At 40.6% G+C, this 20708-nt stretch overlaps 1 protein-coding gene and 2 pseudogenes across 2 annotated transcripts; 1 reads left to right on the top strand and 2 right to left on the bottom strand.

Annotated features, from left to right (window-relative positions):
- Positions 1-149: 149 nt before the first annotated feature.
- MRPL47 (mitochondrial ribosomal protein L47) lies at positions 150-20497 on the top strand. Of its 2 annotated transcripts, XM_003734799.6 has the most exons (7): positions 150-261; positions 2574-2719; positions 3543-3603; positions 5877-5973; positions 14780-14910; positions 16474-16569; positions 20281-20497. In XM_003734799.6, exons 1-7 carry the CDS (start codon positions 164-166, stop codon positions 20402-20404), a joined length of 753 nt encoding a protein of 250 aa, XP_003734847.1. In that variant the 5' UTR covers positions 150-163; the 3' UTR covers positions 20405-20497. The 2 variants fall into 2 exon arrangements, with proteins under 2 accessions (XP_003734847.1, XP_035132198.1); XM_035276307.3 differs by lacking the exon at positions 2574-2719.
- On the bottom strand, positions 10782-13419 carry LOC100396347 (heterogeneous nuclear ribonucleoprotein R pseudogene; annotated as a pseudogene).
- LOC144579474 (large ribosomal subunit protein eL39 pseudogene) lies at positions 14983-15685 on the bottom strand (annotated as a pseudogene).
- Positions 20498-20708: the final 211 nt, after the last annotated feature.

The raw sequence follows: 20708 nt of genomic DNA, 5'->3' as shown, positions 1-20708 counted from the left end.
GGTCACGGAAGCTGAGAGAGTGAATTTACCAATGAAGACAAAGGCAGAAGGTGACCATCTTAAGTGAGGGCAAGAGCCTGTTTCTATTCCTTCACAGTAGGCTTAGACGCCGGAAGTGACGCCATCGTTGGCTGAAACGCGGTTTGCCTAGTTATGCGAAAACATGGCTGCTGCCGGTTTGGCACTTATTTGCAGGCGAGTCTCAGCCGCCCTGAAGGCGTCCAGATCGTTAATAACTCCGCAGGTCCCTGCCTGCACAGGGTAAGTGATGTATAAAGTAAGTTTGCCTATCTCTCCAACTTTGAATCTTGTTTGGTTGCCAAGATGCCGAGAACAACTCAAGAATGGAAAGGCCGCTCGGATGAGAGCCGGAGCCCACCTTGGTGAGGAGTGACCTTGGAGAACGCGCCCACCTCCGACATTTCTATTCCTTCCTCATTTTGTTGCTGCCTGCTGTGCACCAGACAGTATATAGGGTTTGTAGATATCCAACATTTGTTGAAGTAAATAAACCTGTAAATACAGAAACATCCTCTTGGGATAGGTGAGGTGGGAAAAACTTCACAGAAGATTTTTTTTTTTTTGAGACGGAGTTTCGCTCTTGTTAACCAGGCTGGAGTGCAATGGCGCGATCTTGGCTCACCGCAACCTCCACCTCCTGGGTTCAGGCAATTCTCCTGCCCCAGCCTCCTGAGTAGCTGGGATTACAGGCACACGCCACCATTCCCAGCTAATTTTTTGTATTTTTAGTAGAGACGGGGTTTCACCATGTTGACCAGGATGGTCTCGATCTCTTGACCTCGTGATCCACCCGCCTCGGCCTCCCAAAGTGCTGGGATTACAGGCCTGAGCGAAGATGTTTTTGTTACGATACCCAAGCCTGTGTCAGGTTTGGATGGGTTAAAAAAGAAGAGATATTTGTATTTACAGGATTTGTTACAATGAAAATAGCAAATGCATGGAAAGTCGCCCTGCAGGCGTGAGAAAGAAGCATCCACAAAGTGCTGTTCATTATTTCAAGGTGTAAGACAACTCTTGTCTGGACAGAGCGAGATCATTTTTTACTTTAGCGTGTATGGTTTCCTGCCCTTTACTGGCGTTTGTCTATAGAGTTGAATTTTATAAACAGTAGCGCAGGTCAGATTTTTTTTTTTTTTTTTGAGTTGGTGCCTCTCTCTTTCGCCCAGGCTGGAGTGCAGTGGCGTGATCTCCTCTCACTGCAATCCCTGCCTCCCAGTTCAAGTGATTCTGCCTCAGCCTCCTGAGTAGCTGGGACTACAGGCGCACACCACCACGCCTGGCTAATTTTTGTACTTTTTAGTAAAGACGGGGTTTCACCATGTTGGCCAGGATGGTCTCGATCTCCTGACCTCATGATCCACCTGCCTTGGCCTGATAAAGTGCTGGGATTACAGGTGTGAGCCACCGCACCACCCTCTTTTTTTTTTTTTTGGTTGAGGATCCAGTGAGGGATCATTATTTATTGCTTGGTTGCCATGACTCTTTAGTCTCCTTTAATCCAGAACAGTTTTTTTTTTCTCTCTCTCTCGTTGTTGACATTTTGATGAGATTAGCTTTTTAAGCATCTCTCTTCTTTATTTGGATTTGTCTGATTGTTTCTTTTTTAAACCATTCTCAGCTGCACATTTACATAATTAAAAACCTGATATTCTATATAGTGCTTTAATGCACATCTTAACTTATAAATTCCCATCTGTGATAATTTCTTCAGTTGAAATTTCTAGATGTAGAATTACTGAGTTAAAGGAGGAAGTATTTGATAGATGTTACAAAATTTTGGGGGGGTTTAATTTTTGTTTTTTTGAGACAGGGACTGACTGTCCCCCAGGCTAGAGTACAATGGTGTGATCTCAGCTCTCTGAAACCTCTGCCTCCCAGGCTCAAACCATTCTCCCACCTCAGCCTCCCGAGGAGTTGGGACTATAAGGCGCATACCACCACGCCTGGCTAATTTTTGCATTTTTGTTAAAGATGAGGTTTTGCTATCTTGCCCAAGCTGGTCTTGAATTCCTGAGCTCAAAGGGGTTGTCCCACCTCAGCCTCCCAAATTTCTGGGATTACAGGTATGAGCCACCATGCCCAGCCCACATGTTGCAAAATCAACTGCTCTTTTTACCTGCATTTGCACCCATTAGCAATGTAAGAAGGACCCAAAAATGTTACCTTAAAATATAATTGTATAAATATATTTTATACAACATACCTGAAATTATAAGGTAGCAGCTTCTATAATGCAATATTAAAAATATCTTCTAAAGCATTTTCAAAATTTATTGTGGCCAGGTATAGTGGCTCACGCCTGTAATCCCAGCACTTTGGGAGGCGAGGTGGGAGGATCACTTGAGCCCAGGAGTTCGAGACCAGCCTGGGCAACATAGTGAGACCCAGTCTCTAAATAAGAAAAAAAATTTAATTCTTATGCAGAAACCCCAAGTAGCTTTTTAAAACATTATAGATGACAAATGGTTATGTTTATTATGATAGTGTTTATTGCTTATAAAATCAAGATATTACAAAACTTTAATGACTTGTTTATATGTTTTCAATTTCAGGTTTTTTCTTAGTTTGTTGCCTAAAAGTACACCAAGTGTGACATCCTTTCACCAGTATAGATTACTTCATACCACATTGTCAAGGAAAGGACTAGAAGAATTTTTTGATGACCCAAAAAACTGGGGGCAAGAAAAAGTAAAATCTGGTGAGATATTTGGATTGGTCAGTATTCGGTATATTTATTGAACTCCCCCCAGTTATTCTAGGATTATTTATCCAGTTCAGGAATTATTTAGATGTTTCCTCTTTCATTTTTCTTTGGGACTGCTCCCTAGAGAAAAGGAAAAGGACAATATAATAGTTGAGTTAATTGTTCCTTGGCAGATTGGCAAGATGGTTAGAAAAGGAATAGGTTGAAATTATTAACTAAAGTAAGGTTTAGGGCTTATTTTAGATTTTATTTTTTAGCGATAATTAAAAATTTATTTATTTATTTAGAGACAGAATTTCACCCTTGTTGCCCAGGCTGGAGTGCAGTGACATGATCTGGGCTCACTGCAACCTCTGTCTCCGGGGTTCAAGCGATTCTCCTGCCTCAGCCTTCCAAATAGCTGGGATTACAGGCATGTACCACCATGCCCAGCTAATTTTGTATTTTTAGTAGAGATGGGTTTCTCTGTGTTGATTAGGCTGGTCTCGATCTCCCGACCTCAGGTGATCTGCCCACCTTGGCCTGGCCAAAAAGTAAATTTATAATGACATAACGTATTTTGTCATTAAGGTGTGAAAATACATTCTTACTAATGCTACCATTTTTTTTAATGCTATTGCCAATCATGTTAATAGTATTTTTGTATGTTACCTAATTTATCCCTAATAACACATTATGTTATGTACTATACACTGCAATTATATATTTTACAGATAAGGAAACAACAGGTTTAGACAGGTTTAGAGAGCTTTAATCATTTGCCAAAGGGCACATGGCTAGAAACATTATTTCATGTTATGTATTGTCATTTTAATAGGAGCAGCATGGACCCGTCAGCAACTAAGGAACAAAAGTAATGAAGATTTACATAAACTTTGGTAAGTATACTAAAGACATTCACATCTAGACATTTGAAGCAGTTACAGTGTACCAATGAGGTAAACACTAAATCTATCTGATATAGGAAATTGAGTAAAGTGATTTGTGTTATAGTACTATGGATGATAAATCTGATGTTTACGATCATGAAAAATTTTTATGTGACAGGTTAGATTATGACAAATGTCACAATTCTCAAGTAGTTGGGGATTTAGAAACTTTACTGTATAGCTTACATTAATCCTCCTAACCTTTATACTAGCAATTTCAGTCAGTTAATAAAATGAAACAGGGAACAGTCGGTTGCTGTTTTTTTCTTTGAGACGAGGTCTGGCTCTTGCTCAGGCTGGAGTGCAGTGGCACAGTCACGGCTTCCTGCAGCTTTGACCTGGGCTCAAGTGATCCTCCCGCCTCGGCCTCCCAGCATGCTGGGATTACAGGCTTAAGCCACGTCGCCCAGCCCTTGCTCATATTTAGGATTCTCTCCTTTTTATTACATTTTCAGGGTCTGTAATCTTTAGCTTATTTGCTTTGGAAGGGTGTGTTGGAGGGTGCATTTAATTGAGAAATTTAGGTAGATTTTTCTGGCAGGCTCTGATGAATTAGAGAGACTTGAGAGGATTTACGACAGGTTGAATTTTGATGTACTATATTTAGCCCAAAGATATGTTTTGTTTGGACCATAATTGCTTTTTAAGTTGGGAAGTTTCACACAAAAAGTATTATTTCTGTCTGCTATTGAATAATGTGACCTGTGATTTGGCAGCACTGGTCCTGCATTGCTACATGGCAACAACTTGGCTGGTCTGTGGAGCAGCTGCCCCTTCTGGATGGAGCAGGGACACACCACTTTTCACCTGCCCTGTGGTTTTTTCACCATGTCTGCTTCCTTCATCGTTGTTACCTGCCTAGACACTCTAGTAGACATTTACTTATTTTTTCGAGACACAGTCTCACTCTGTTGCCCAGGCTGGAATGCCAGTGGCATGATCTTGGCTCACTACAACCTCCACCTCCCAGGTTCAAGCAGTTATCATGCCTCAGCCTCTCAAGTAGCTGGGATTACAGGCTCACACCATGCCTGGCTGAATTTTTGTATTTTAGTAGAGACAGGGATTCACCACTTTGACCAGTCTGGTCTCAGACTCCTGACCTCAAGTGATCCACCTGCCTCAGCCTTGGAAAGTGCTGGGATTACAGGAGTGAGCCTGGCCCCAACTCTTATTCTCAAACAGATATATTGAGAAAATCTGTCTTCACTTTAGCTCTGCTGCTTCAGTACTGTCGATTGTGTTTGCTCTGCTCTCCTTCTGTCATATATTTCATCTCCTCTGTGAATCTTCCCCTGGTCATCTTAGCTAGAAAAGATGTTTCTCATCTCCCCCACTTAATTCTTCTGGTGCTTATCATCTGTCCCACGTACTATGCCACATCACATTACAGTATCAGAAGCAGTATGGTGGAATTAAAATAGAATGGATTTTTACACAGAGAGTCAGGGATTTGAATCTTGAATTACCTGTGTGACCCAGAATACCTTACTTCTTTCAGCCTTTGCTTCTTCATTTAGTAAGTGGAAATAGTACCAACCTCAGAAGGTGGTTGTGAGAACTGAATGAAATAAGTGCATATAAAATGCTTGACACACTGTGTGGTGTGTAACAAACAGTCAATGTTCTTTGTCTTGCATTTCCTCCTCTACTCTTCACTTGGAATGTAAGGACTATGTTTTATGCCTCTTCGTAACTCCCTTAGCACTTAATGTATGTGGCACATGGAAAGTTTATTAAACAAATGGATAAGCAAAGATGGTTACGTATAAAGGATTATTCTTTGTAATCATATTCTGTATATTGAGATTTTTAGTATGACTTTTTGTTTTGAGACAAGATCTCATTTTATCACCAGGCCGGAGTGTAGCAGTGTGATCATAGCCCACTATAGCCTTGGGCTACCAGACTCAAGCAGTCCTTCTGCCTCAGTCTCCCAAATAGCTGGGGCTACAAGTGTGTGCTGCCATGCCTGGCTAATTACATTTTTTATTTTTTGTAGAGATGGAGTCTTGCTGTGTTGCCCAGGCTGGTCTGGAACTCCTGAGGTCAAGCAATCCTCCCACCTTAGCCCCCAAAGTTCTGGGATTACAGGCATGAGCCACAGCACCTCACCCCTAAAGTGCCTTTCAAGTACAGATAATTATTTTTGATGTCAGAAATCACAGCTCTGTTAACATAACCACAGAATACCTTCACAAGGTCTGTATTCTTTTGTATAGGTATGTCTTACTCAAGGAAAGGAACATGCTTCTAACCCTCCAGCAGGAGGCCAAGCGGCAGATATTGCCAATGCCAAGTCCAGAGCGGCTGGAGAAGGTAAGGACTGGGGAGGCTGGAGAGGTTGCCAATGCCAAGTCCAGAGCGACTGGAGAAGGAAGGACTGGGCTGCGGGATTACAGCAAAAAGGAGTGGGTGTGTGGTTCCTGTATTACTTGTCAAATAGATTTTTTTTTCTTATTTCTGTTTAATTTTTAGTAAATTTGAGTAATGCAACCAGCACAGCTCATTTTGAAACATTTCCATGACCCCTAAAAGAAATCTCATACTCATCAGCAGTCATTCCTCATTCCTGCCTGCAACTTTTTTTTCCTTTTGTGGCACGGAGTGTCTCACTCTGTCGCCCAGACCGGAGTGCAGTGGTGTGATATCATGGCTCACTGCAACCTCCACTTCCCAGGTTCAAGTGATTTTCCTGCCTCAGCTTCCCAAGTAACTGGGATTATAGGCACGCACCACCATGCCCAGCTAATTTTTGTACTTTTGGTATAAATGGGGTTTCACCATGTTGGCCAGGCCTGTCTCAAACTCTTGACTTCAAGTTATCCGCCTGCCTTAACCTCCCAAACCTACCTACAACTTGTGACATACTTGTGGACAAATGTTTTTATTTGAGTAGAAACCTAGGAGTCAAATTGCTGGCTCACATGCTAAATCTGTGTTTGACATGAGAAACTGCCAAACTGTTTTCTAAAGTAGCTGTACCACTTTACATTTCTAGTTCTGGTTTAACCATTTCCTTAGTAACTAGAGTAATTTTTACTGCTTTTTAAAATACTGTGGTAAAAAAATCACATAACATAAACTTTACCATCTTGACCATTTTTTTTCTTTTCTTTTCTTTTTTTTTTGAGACGGAGTTTCGCTCTTGTTACCCAGGCTGGAGTGCAATGGCGCTATCTCGGCTCACCGCAACCTCTGTCTCCTGGGTTCAGGCAATTCTCCTGCCTCAGCCTCCTGAGTAGCTGGGATTATAGGCACGCGCCACCATGCCCAGCTAATTTTTTCGTATTTTGAGTAGAGACGGGGTTTCACCATGTTGACCAGGATGGTCTTGATCACTTGACCTCGTGATCCACCCGTCTCGGCCTCCCAAAGTGCTGGGATTACAGGCTTGAGCCACCGCACCCGGCCCCATCTTGACCATTTTTAAGTGTAAGAGTCAGTAGTGTTTAATTTATTTACAGAGTGTGAAAGGTTGGTTACTTTTTAAATTCACTTTTCTTTCTTTGTTAAAAGAATGATCCCTTGTGTATTTGTTCCCATTCTCAGAGGTAATCAATCTTATATGTTTCATATTTATCCATCAAAATTTTTCTGTATGTGTAGAAGTATATCTAATTGTTTTTATTTATACAAATGTGGCTATAATCTTTTTAAACTTGAATTTTTCACCTATGTAATGTATCCTGGATATATTTTCATATCAGTATGAGATCTACATCTTTTAAAAGTCTTATTTCAGATATTTTTCCACATGGAAGACTTAGGTTTACATTTAGATTTATGCTTTTACTATATTGCTTGCAAGATGAGCCCTTTATTGATTTTTCTGTGCCATAGTAAGTAGTGGGAGCAGACCTCAGTTTTGGTGATAGCATTAGTCCTGCTGCCTCTAGTAACCTCAGCTACTTTAGCTTCCTTTCCTCACCAGTCACAGCGGTTATTACCACACTGCCTTTCAGATGGAAGGACATAGCAATCCCTGGAGAAAATCAAAGAAGGTATAAAATAAAACCTTATTGATTTACCCTAATTATGTCTGATGTAGAGAAAGTTGAATTATATAACATTTTTGTTCTTTTTTGAGATGGAGTCTTGCTCTGTCACCAGGCTGGAGTGCAGTGGCGTGATCTTGGCTCACTGCAACATCCGCCTCCCAGGTGCAAACGATTCTTCTGCCTCAGCCTCCTGTGTAGCTGGGATTACTGGTGTGTGCCACTGTGCCCAGCTAATTTTTATATTTTTAATAGAAACGGGTTTCTTCATATTGGCCAGGCTAGTCTCAACCTCCTGACCTCATGATCCTCCCATCTCGGCCTCCCAGTGTGTTGGGATTATAGGTGTGAGCCACCGCACCCGGCCATATTTTTGTTCTTTTACCTTTATTTTGACAAAATATTAGACTCTCAGAAAAATTAAAAGAATAGTAGAAGGAATTCTCATATGCCCTCTACCCAGATCCTCATGTAACTGTTTTACTGCATTTACCTTATCTTTCTATGAGTCCATCACCTCTCCACACGCACTATTTTTTCTCAAATGTTTGAGAGTAAGTTGTACATATGACATCCCTTTATCTATAAAAACTTAAGAGAAACCAGGTTATTCCTTTATATAACCACTGTGTAATTTTCAAAATCAGGAAATTAACATTGATAAAATATTATTAGCTGAATCTAGAGATCTTATTTAGAGACTATCAGTTATCCCAACAGTGTCTTTTATGGCAAAAGAAAATTCCGCATCATGAATTTTCATGTATCTCTTTAGTCTCCTTTAATCTGGAGACTCAGTCTTTCTTTGTGTTTCCTGACAGTGAAATTTTTTTAAAGAATAGGGCCTGGGAGGTTGAGGCTGTAGTGAGCCATGATTGTGCCAGCATACTCCAGCCTGGATGACCCAGCAAGACCCTGTCTCAAAAAATAAAAAATGAAAAGTGCAATGACAAGTAAGGATGCTTTGTAAAGAACACATTGTTTATTCGATTAACAAGTTTTGGCTATAATGGGGCTGTTACAGAACTTTTGAACGTCAACAGTGGATTGCTTTGAATTTATATTTCGGAGGTGAACTCCAGCCCAACAGGTCATATCTACTGGACTTTCTGAATCAGTAGAACCCAAAATGATAAAAATTTACTCCAGATAAGCTGAAAGTGACCATAATTTTTTTCAAACTTCAAATATATCTGGTGTTTCCAGTGTTTTGTGACATGCCACTAAGGAAACTTTATTAAGCAAAAATTTTTTTTTAAAAATTCGCAATGTAAGATAGAAACTGAAGACCTGAAACTGTCTAAGGAAGAGAAAAGAAGAATGATCATTGGTATATGGTTCTTACCACTCAGCTGATCTGAGTTGATACCCAATTCAAGCATATTACAGACAGATTTTACTTACAGAATAATATGAAAATTAAGGGAGAAATGTTATCATTCTGGCAGAATAGTTAGCTATGATTACAACTAAAGTAGTAACTCTCCATTTGAGATAAATATCTCGACTATATGTGTTTCTTTTCAGAGTATTAGTACCTATTTATCACCCAAATAAATGAATGATGTTATGTTAGTCCCCTTGTGTTTGAAACACAGAAAAAAGGCAAATGATAAAAGATAGATTACAATTTTGCAAGTGTATCTCTTTGTCTCTTTTTAAAAACTGTGTTTCAAGGGCTACTCTGTGATGAATTATTGGCTATAAATAGAAGCCTATATGGTGCCAGGTGAGAACCCTGGAGCACAGTCCTGATAGTTCCATATCCTCTCAGCTGGCGCTCTTCGCACTGAGAAACTTACACACTAGAGAAAAAGGCTCTTTCAGGTTTACTTGTTTTCAGTAAGGTAGATCTAAATAACACTTGATTTTCCTTCACATTTGTTGGCATGAACTTTTGAATGTGAATTCTGTGGACTTGGTAGCCGTTGACTTTCTATCTTCGTGAGCTAACATTGGATTTCAGCTAAGTTAAGCCTCAAGTCTTACCCTTGCCTAGGTAAACTGCTTCATATAGTTAGTCAACAACCAGATTTACTACAAATTTCTAAAGATTAGAGCGTTTTGTATAAAGCCCTTATCAGTGTGGTCCCTTTTCCCCTAAGTTTCTCTTCAAAATAGAATTTGTCTTAGTCATCTTTTCTTTTTCAGGGATCTTGTAGAAAATAAAATAGTTGAGAGGAAGGCATGTGAACTCAGCTATTGTATCACTCAGTGAAGCTGCGGATCGTGGAAGTGCTGAGTGTGAACACAGCAGGTTATGGGCCTGGCGCAGACACTCACGCCTGTAATCTCAGTACTTTGGGAGGCCAAGGCAAGCAGGTCACTTGAGCCCAAGGAGTTGGAGACCAGAGTGGGCTACATGCCAAAACCCTATCTATACCAAAAAAATACAAAAATTTGGCGAGTGTGATGGCACATGCCTGTAGTCACAGCTACCTGGGAGGCTGAGGTGGGAGGATCGCTTGAGCCTGGGAGGCAGAGGTTGCAGTGAGCCAAGATCGTGCCACTCCATTCCAGCTTGGGCAACAGAGCTAGACCCTGTCTCAAAAAAATAAAACCAAAACAGATTATGAAGTAATTTTATCTAAATTTGTGGCTTTCACATGTTTTTCAGATCTCATAGCTACCTGGGATATTATCTTTATAATCTGTGCTTTTTTTTTTTTTTTTTGAGATGGAGTCTCACTCTGTAGCTCAGGCTGCAGTGCAGTGGCGTGATCTTGGCTCACTGCAACCTCTACCTCCTGGGTCCCTGTTCAAGCAGTTCTCCTACCTCAACCTCCCAAGTAGCTGTAATTACAGGCACCAGCCACCATGCCCAGCTGCTATTTGTATTTTTCAGTAGAGATGGGGTTTCACCATGTTGGCCAGTCTAGTCCTCAACTGACCTTGTGATCTGCCCGCCTCGGCCTCCCAAAGTGCTGGGATTACAGGCGTGAGCCACCGTGCCTGGCCGTAATCTGTGCTTTTTTTGAGGATTTTTATGAGAAGCAAATGTGCTTGTGCAGTATTGGATACCTGTTGTGAGGCTCAGGGGTGATACACATAATAAAATGGCTCTCATTATGTATTTAGAACTATGAAAAACTTTGGTCCATTTCACGTTTCAATCCCCAGCATACAATGTTTATTTTTTTATTTTTATTTATTTTTATATTTTTTAGTTTTATTGAAATCTTACATGAACAAGAAATTGGAAATACAAAGAACAAATTGTAACGGCTTTTGACATTTAAGCCAAACAAATTTTGTAGGGCAGATTTCAAAAAGGTGTGAAGTTATAACAGTTTAAAAACACAGTTAACCTACTTCTAGCAATGCAAAACATACAATCATAGGTTATTTTCAATACAAGAAAACTTAAATTTGTTTGCTTTAATCTCTTAAAACTACTAAGACAAAGCACTAGCTTGTATTTTTATTTACAGCATACTCCATACTCCTATGTAATCTATTCCAAATCCAAAAAAATGAAACTGTCCAAAACCAAAGGTTCTGCAAAATCATGATTTAACAGTGTGCCCAGCTTGTTTTGAAGCTAAAATGAAGCCTGAAATGATAAAAGCATTGTAATCCCCAGAATAAGGGAACTCTGCAAGCCCAGTAATGTCCAAGAGCATTTATGAAAAGAGGAAAAATAAAAAGACTTGAGTATATACACAATAGTGATTTCTTCAGCCCAATACAAATGGCAGCAAATTGCTACTTAAAGATGAAACAGTTAAGCCATTTTTTTTTTTGAAGAATGTAGATCTAGAGCCAATCGTATCTTGCCAGTATCATTTTCAAGCCCTTACTTGTCTACTTCCACTGTTGCCCATAAGTATCCTGATAAAATTCCTGGTTGTCATTATTGTAACCATAGTTACCAGAATAGTCACCACCTTGCTGAAGCGGCTGCTGAGCGATGGGTTGGGAACCCCAGTTCTGTTGGTTGTTGGTCTGACGGCGCTTGGAATCAGGCTGGTTGTACCCATCTGCCTTTCTCTTGCCTCCTACATTGCCCCCACGATTGCCCCGAGATCCACGGGAACCACGGCCTCTCTGCTGTTGTGCAGGACGCCCTCTGCCACCCCTAAGCCTCTTGGTGGTCCCAAAGGTTCCCCCCTCTGTGAATAGCCAGCTCTACCTCTTGGAGGTGGTGCTCCCCTTCCCCTTGGTGGTGGTGGAGCACCTCGCCCTCCCCTTCCTCCTCTTCCTCTTACTGCATAGCCATCATCATAGCCGTAGTAGGGATCTTCATAGCCTCCACGATAGTCGTGATAATCATAACCATAGTAATCATCATAGTAATCTTCATAGCCATAGTAATCTGGAGGGTAGCCATATCCACCGCTCCCCACGCCACGACCCCGACCTCTAATTGGAGGTGGCATTCGAGGAGGAGGGTGGTAGTAATAATCATACGCAGGGCTTCTGGAGGCCTGTCTAGCAGCTTGACGCTCTTTCCTTTTCTTGTCTGGTGGCTTGGCTAAGACTATGCAATTTCTTCCCCTTCTATTTCTTTGCCATTCATTTCATCCATTGCCTTAACAGCTGCTCCTCTGTCTTCAAAATGAACAAATGCATAATCTTTCAACTTCTTCACTCTTTCAGGTTTTCCAAATTCAGAAAATGACCTTTCCAATATTTCTTCTGTCACTGTAGTAGCCAAATTTCTCACAAACAAAACTTTTACCTTAGCCATGACTTCTGGATCTCGTTCTTCCACAGGGTCAGCCCATTCAGCTGTAACTACATTTCCCCATATACTTTTCCACTCATCATCCGGCGTCTGGCTTGTGCTGCTGACTTGTGATCCTCATATTCAAGGAAGCAGAACCCTCGATTCTTTTTGTCATCGGGTTGATGATAGAGAATAACGTCCACCAAACCCTCTGTTAAACCTGTGACTTTACTGAATTCTTCCAGAATGTTTTCTTTAGTCTTATTCTTCGGAATGGATCCAACAAAAAGTCTGTTGTTTGCCACAGAAATGCACACTCCAAGGTGTTTACCAGGGCGAATTTCATAGCTGTCACACAGTTTCACAGCTTCCTGTGCAGCTTCCTTTCCACAGAAGGTGATAAATGCATACCCTCTATTCTGACCAGACAGATCAGATAAGACGGATCTGATCATAAGACGCTGATCCCAAATGGGTCCAGCTTTCTCAAAAAGGGGCACCAACTCATCCTCATATAAATCTCTTGGTATTTTACCTACAAACAGCTCTGTTCCAATTCCTGGTTACATGCCAGAGTACACACTGTCTGGTGGAGGACCACCATACTTCCTCTGTCCCGTGGTTACATCCAGAGTATAACCAGTTCTCTCAAGCAAGGCCTTGATCTTCGCTTCATCAGGTCCCTTTGTGGACTCTTGCACCTTGCTCCCCTGTTTCTCTCTCTGCCTGTTGGTCTTCATAACTCCACATAAAAATGCACTTTTGTTCTGAACATGCGATAAGTCACTTTCCTTGAACTGCTGTAGTACAGACAAAGCTCCTTCTTCATTAAATTCCTTGAGAGCATCAATTGCTTGTTCATCAAGATCGACATAAGCTACCAATCCTGTCTGAAGTATTTCATCAAGTCTTTCTGCCACCTTCTGTGGGAGGCCTGCCTGTATCAGTGTCTTGTAGTGTTCTGTGTGAGTTACACTGGAAGTATCCATTGGTTCTTCCTCTTCTTTTAACCATGCCGCATTACCATTGACCTGATTAGCCATTTTATTATGCTGCAGGGCAGAGCGGGGGCCAGCGGCCGGGCCCGTGAGAATCAGCGCGAGGCGCTTTGAAAACGACTCACAAATGTTTATTTTGTTTTGCTTTTTTTTTTTTTTTTTTTTGACAGAGTTTTGCCCTTGTTGCCCAGGCTGGAGTACAATCTCCACTCACCACAACCTCCTAGGTTCAAGCAATTCTCTTGCGTCAGCCTCCTGAGTAGCTGGGATTACAGGCATGTGCCACCACGCCCAGGTAATTTTGTATTATTAGTAGAGACGAGGTTTCTCAATATTGTGGTCAGGCTGGTCTTCAACTCCCAACCTTAGGTGGTCCTCCCACCTTGGCCTCCCAAAGTGCTGGGATTACAGGTATGAGCCACCATGCCCAGCCATGAATATTTATATGTAAACATATATAAGGCCAGGTGCAGTAGCTCATGCCTGTAATCCCAGCACTTTGGGAGGCCAAGTTGGGAGGATCATCTGAGGCCAGGATTTTGAGACCAGCCTGGCCAACATGGTGAAACCGTATCTCTACTAAAAATATGAAAAATTAGCTGGGCATGGTGGCAGGCACCTGTAATCCCAGCTACTTGGGAGGCTGAAGTGGAAGAATCACTTGAATCTGGGAGGTGGAGCTTGCAGTGAGCCAAGATCACACCACTGCTCTCCAGCCTGAGCAACAGAGAGAGACTCTGTCTCAAAAAAAAAAAAAAAATATATATATATACACACACACACACATATGTATATACACATACACATATTACTCTGCAAATATATACATTATAACACCATAGAAATCTTAAAGTGATGAAATAGAAGTTTAATAATATCATCTTGCATCTTGATAAATCTTTGGAGATTCATATCTGGATGGACTGTATTCCTTTCCCTGTAGCAGTAACAGCTACCAAGCAGGCCACAGTATCCATATCTGCATGTCAGGGACACAGTGATTGGTTGAGACCAAAACATGTCTTTTTTAAGGTAATGAAAATAGCAGTGAGCCATCACTATTTATTAGCTCATTGAGTCTTGAAATAACATGATTCAAATTGGGTCTCCAAAAAGAATTGATATAAGTGTATCTCACTCCAAACAAAACTAATATATGGAAATAGATTTGTATTTAAATACAACTGTAAGCTTTTTAAAAAATATAGAAAGTGGTAATATAGACACCCATGTAGACCTGCGTGTGCCAAAAAGATTTTTAGGAAGTACTTAACAGAGTGGTTCTTTGGCATAAATATTTATCGTTAATTTTTTGTAGCAGAAGTGTCTATACATTCTCTTTCCTTGAATTTTGTAGTAGGTGATTGTTAAAATTGGGTCTTTCTGTTCTCTTCCGGTAGCAGATTCCTTAGATGCATTAGATACGGTTGTCCAGGAAGATCTTTCTCTTCTCTTTTCAGGTAGTAGAGTCCATGGATGCTTTAGATACCGTTGTCCAGGAAAGAGAAGATGCCCTGAGGCTTCTTCAGACTGGTCAAGAAAGAGCTCGACCTGGTGCTTGGAGAAGAGACATCTTTGGAAGGGTCATCTGGTATGTAGTTACATTGTGGCTCTTCTAAAATGAGAGTAAAAATCCATGCCTCCCCTGCCCAATATCTTTAAAAAAAAAAAAATTTACACCATATGAGATACGTTAGAGGTATGTCTAATATAAAAAGAGGTCCCACACCCCTTTGGACCTTAATGAAGGAGAATATGAATGAAGGTAGCTTTATCTGGTAAAACCAGCCCAGACCTCCCATTTCCTGTGATTCAGTTATCTATAAGTCTGTATTGTAGTGGTTCGTAATCTTTTTTTTTTTTTTTTTTTTTTTTTTAAGAAGTGAAAGGTCTCACATATTTATTACTGAACTCAGGCAACCAAAGCCTTCTTTTTTTTTTTTTTTTTTTAAACGTGAATAATGGAAGCACTGTGGGTTGTACTAACGCCTTCATAACAGATCCAGAGAGGAAGCTGTTCAAACTTCTCCAGATAGCAGTGACATTTCTCAGCTTGATTTGGTAACACGATTGTGACCTTCAGACAGCATAAATATGTGTGCCATCTCGTGTAATTCCTTATAGACCCAGCCTGGTTCTTCTCCAATGTCTCCTTTTGGGGTTGTACCGATTTTATTACCAGTTTTCATCCGAATCCACTGGGGAATGGGACGATTTTGCTTTTGTTTCTTGGCCAGGAATCGCTTAATCCTGGAAGTCTTGTGAGAAGACATGGCGAGAAACGGAGTAAAGCACACACCACGATGGCAGGGAAAGGAAGGGAGTGTGGTTCTTAATCTTATGTGAATCACAAGACCTTCTGAGGATCTGATGAAAGTTAATCAATAATTTCCCCAGAAGAATGTACGTGTACGCACGTCACTTCAGAAGGTGTAAAACCCATGAAGCTAACTTCAGGACACACACCTGCCCTCTTTGCCCCTTGAGAACCTGGAACTATTTTTTTTTTAAGTCTCAGGGAATGTCACATGAACCAGTCTCAGTTTGCTCCCATTGCCATCAGGATAAGCCCGACACCAAATTATGAAATAGTTTTTTTAATACCTCCTTGTTGCTCCTACATCCAAATCCCACACTCTTGTCAGCCTTTGGGAAAGGATTTGATAATTAACAGTCATGCTGAGGCATAAATAACTGAGAAAACCTGGTGTAAATAAACCTCCTTCTGAAGTGAGGCTGTTCAACCCAAAGGTAAATAAACCTCCCCTCAGAAGGAATTTCATTTACCTTTTGGGTTGAACAACCAAGATGAAGTATCATTAAACTTTTCACGTAGGCAGAATGGGGTAGGCGTTTTGGTTAGAGCCCTTCCCTGTACTCTTGACAGTATGCCACTTATGACTCAGTTGGTAGGTTCTTTTAATGGAGTTGGTGGTAACAGGGCTGCTTGGAGCCAAATTGGAGAGCGTATGCGGTCTATAACCAATAAGTCCAAAACAGAAAAGAGAGAAATTGCCAAAGCATCTCACTAAGCATTTATCTATTTTATTTTCTACTAATTTTATTTGGACTAACCCATTTGAGGTAAATTAACGAAAGTGAAATTGTATTAAATGTTTTCTTTAAGGCAAATAACTTCTTACCTTATCGGCAGGCACAAGTTCAAGCCGTGGCCTATACCTTGGCACCTAAATAAAAGATACAATAGGAAACGATTCTTTGCAATGCCTTATGTGGACCGTTTTCTCAGGTGAGCACAAGTACCCTTAATAATAAAACATGGTATCTTTATACCAGATGACATACATTAAGCTTTCTTTAAATTTTAATTTCTGTTATTACCTAAGAAATTTAAAAAATAGGAAAGTCAGGTAGAAAGAAAAATTGAAGTCGTATATAAGCTCACCTTCAGAAAAGCCACTGTTGGCTAAGCACAGTGGCTCATGCCTGTAATCCCAGCACTTTGGGAGGCTGAGGCAGGTAGATCACTTGAGGTCAGGAGAGTTTTCGACCAGCCTGTCCAAAGTGGCGAAAACCTGTCTCTACTAAAAGTACAGAAATTAGCCATGGTGGTGTGCACCTGTAATCTCAGCTGCTTAGGAAGCAGAGGCATGAGAATCGCTTGAACCTGGGAGGCAGAGGTCACAGTGAGCTGAGATTGCACCATTGCACTCCGGCCTGGGTGACAGAGTAAGACTCTGTCTCAAAAAACAGGAAAAAAAATAGCCACTGTTAACATTATAGTACGTATCATTTCAGAAGTTTTATTGCCTTTCTATTCTATCTATATGTATATAGAAAACTTTCTATTGTGATATGAAAATGAAGGCCCAAATAATTCAACTGCATACAGTGTAACTTCATGTTACTGCAAGGCCATTGAAAAGGGGGAGGAAGAGAAGTCTTTTGTATTATATCTAAACTCATGAAAAAATAAAAATAAATAAACTCATGTTATCCTGAAGAATGTTGATCTCCAAATATTTCCTCCAGCACATTTTTCCTTCATGAGGTTGTAACAGGAGCAGCCACAAGAAACAGCTCTCGAACACGGAACGGGGAAGGGAGGGGTTTATTATTACAGCCGGGAGCCGGGCGATGATTCGTCTTAACCCAGCTCGTCCAACAAAGAAAGGTTTTGCCTCTAGGCAAAATATCTATAGGCTTACACTCTAGATATTACACATGAAAGAATCTTAGGTTTACAGCCTTAGAAATCACCAGTGAAATGGTTTTGGATTTACAGCTTTAGGAATCATATGTGAAAAGGTTTCTGGGTTTACAGTTTTAGAAATCACATGTGAAAAGGATCTTGTTTAAGTAAAAACTGTCTTCCATAGTTTCCCCAATACCAAGTGTGTTATTTACAGGAAGGTGATTCAGAAGGTGCCAGGTGGCCAGCCTTTTCTTCTATTGAAATGCAGTGTGGAAGTCGAGGGGGAGGTGATCCCAGATGCCTGGGTCTCCTTCAAGGTTTATCCCTCAATAGGAAGAAGGCAGGGCTTCTGTTATGACAGAGTAGCTCAGTGTTCCCATGAACCACTCCCTGATAACCATACAAACTTCAGATTTTTTTTTAAAGAGCTATTTAAAATAGGATGGAGTTTAATTCCCAAAACTGCAAGTAGAAGGGAAAAGTACAGCAAGCCTATGGTTTCCTGGGCCAAGGGTGCTACTCAACTCCCATTGCTGTGACTCGAGAGTGAGACAGGGCGGAGGAACCAAAGAGCTCCTGACTAAAGGTGCTAGAAATAGAATTCAAAGCTGGGAAATCGTAGCAGCACAATAGTAGCCCAAGAACCACAGCTTTTTTTTTTTTTTTTGAGACGGAGTTTCGCTCGTGACCCAGGCTGGAGTGCAATGGCACAATCTCGGCTCACCGCAACCTCTGCCTCCTGGGTTCAGGCAATTCTCCTGCTTCAGCCTCCTGAGTAGCTGGGATTACAGGCGCGCGCCACCATGCCCAGCTAATTTTTTGTATTTTTAGTAGAGACGGGGTTTCACCATGTTGACCTGGATGGTCTCAATCTCTTGACCTTGTGATCCACCACGCCTCGGCCTCCCAAAGTGCTGGGATTACAGGCGTGAGCCACCGCGCCTGGCGACCCACAGCTTTTAACAACTCTCTTGAATAATACATTCTACTTTTAGCAAGTTCCTCGAAAACCGATTTTCTCCCCTGAAAGATTTTCATACCAAAACAAACTTGTAAAAACAATTTAAACAGGATGCAATCTATCTCTAAACTTGGCTTTAAGTGTTTAATTACTTTAGAATCACATTTAAACTCATCCTCCCCACTAAACCAGTTACCCCTCTCTTCACCTTATCTGTCGAATGCCGTCTGCGTGGGCACTAAACCCTGTGGTCTTCTCCATCACCACTGCTGTAATCAGTCCTTGATTTGAATCTCTCTTCTCCCACTGTCTTTGCCCTGGTGCATTGTCTTCATCAGACTGAACTGCTGAACATGTTCTTTACCCAGTGCATTCAAATACTGCCTCCTGGCTCATTTTCCTCAAGCCCTTTTTTTTTTAAATCACATCAGTGCTGTTCAGAAACATACAGCAGCTTCCTGTCTACAGGATAAAATCTGAAACTCTTTTCCTCCCAGCAATCCTGCAAGTCTCAGCAACCTACTCTTCATCAGTCAGAACTCTTGCATTGTTTCCTAAATGCTCCTTGCTCATTTTCCACTTGTGCTTCTCCTGTTGGTACAGCTTTTAAGTCTTTCCTATTCACATGTAAGACCTAGTTAAATGCTAAGCAACTGAAAAAATCTGACTACACTGTTACTTTCTGAGATTGCTCCAAGCAGTGTTGTGCTGTTTGATCCTTTTGTTGTCCCTTAGTCACAGGGTGAAGTTGTAAATAACTAAAAATAATGAGAATATGTCAATCCAGTATCACTTTTACAGGTTTTATACATATTCTAATGATTTCGTTTTTGAAACCACCTTTTCTAGCCTCACCTTCAAGAGAATGTAGCATCACCTTCTGAGTATTAAGAATAGCAAACCTTTTTCCTTTCAGACGGGTTCTTATGTTTTGTAAATGGTCAAAATTTAGTTGGAGCAAAGACTGATGAGTGCAGTGGGTGATCTCATTTTGACGTTGTTTAGTCTTACTGTTCCTATGTATGTGCGTTTTTACTTCACCCACCTGTAATACTTGTTACCTCAAATTTGTGACCTTTCCCATAGTACTGGAATATTGTATTGTCTTTTTTTTCCCCAAAAAAACTAGTAACTTCAGCAGTACATCTCTTTGTTATATTTATATAAGCTTACTTCTATTGATCAATATCTCTAAGATGGGGATTTAAATACAGTAGACGCTTGGTATCCAAGAATTTTTTCATTTTCTATTTTTACAACTCCTTTGTTGACAGGTCAAATAATTTATGTTGTGATTTATGGAGATGTGTCATGCCCTGGGATACTGATGTGTGGGAACAAACTCATTTAAAGAACAGTAAGTCTAGCCAGAGCCTAAGAATCATCTCTTAGTAAGGTGTTAGGTCTTTCTGTTGTGTTTTACAAACCCTCTAATATTGTTGAGCACATTAGATTTTTGACATCCTGAAATATATCCTGAGACTTGTAGGAATTCCCTACTTTCAAATACTATTCACTCTAGCTTATCATTTCCCCCACACACAGAGAGAATAACACCCTGCTAAGAGATGAAACTCAGTCATATTAGGATTGAACTTAAGGCCCACTCTGGACATTCTTCCTAGTCAGGAAATAGGAGGGATAGTTGGTATAGGGTTTCAGATGCTCTTGACTTGCGTAGGTTTACAGTGATTACTATTCAAGTTTAATAATATACAGAACACACCAAATACAGAGACTGGCATTTTGAGGCTTTGATGTAATTGACTTATGCGTATTTTGATAGTATTGAATAACAGGGAAATACTTTTGTATAAACTGCTGTTATGCTTTTTTGATTCTAGACTGGAACGTGAGAAACGAGCCCGCATCAAAGCACGGAAGGAAAATTTAGAGAAAAAGAAGGCAAAAATTCTTCTAAAGAAGTTTCCACATCTTGCGGAAGCCCAGAAGTCAAGTCCTGTCTAAGATGTCTGAACTCTTAAATTTACTATTTTGTTTTTCTTGCATAAGTCTGTATAGAAGAGTAAATAAATATATGTTAAGTGATTTATAAAGAAATTCTGTTTTTAGTCAAGTGACTTCACTAATTAGTTGTTCTAAATGTTAATATGACATACTAATTAGCAAATTTAGTAGAAGCTAATTTTTTTTCTAAAAATCAAGTAAAAAGTTCACATTAAATTCCCAGTTTATAATTTCTGACATTTAAGCAGGCTTTAATGTCACCTGCATAACTGCCACACCAAAGGCAATGCGGTAGTTTCTGAAC

The sequence above is a fragment of the Callithrix jacchus genome, chromosome 15, assembly GCF_049354715.1.
Source record: "Callithrix jacchus isolate 240 chromosome 15, calJac240_pri, whole genome shotgun sequence".
NCBI classification, from domain to species: Eukaryota; Metazoa; Chordata; class Mammalia; order Primates; family Cebidae; genus Callithrix; species Callithrix jacchus.
The sequence above is the reverse complement of the archived record's forward strand: the minus strand, read 5'-3'. Positions and strand labels throughout refer to the sequence as shown.

What these genes read in the sequence shown, in the direction of transcription:
- MRPL47 (XM_003734799.6), top strand. Translation starts at nt 164, where the DNA reads ATGGCTGCTGCCGGTTTGGCACTTATTTGCAGGCGAGTCTCAGCCGCC. An exon ending in CAGGTCCCTGCCTGCACAGG is followed by an intron (nt 262 to 2,573) that starts GTAAGTGATGTA and finishes TTTCAATTTCAG; the next exon opens with GTTTTTTCTTAGTTTGTTGC. An exon ending in ATCTTTGGAAGGGTCATCTG is followed by an intron (nt 14,911 to 16,473) that starts GTATGTAGTTAC and finishes CCTTATCGGCAG; the next exon opens with GCACAAGTTCAAGCCGTGGC.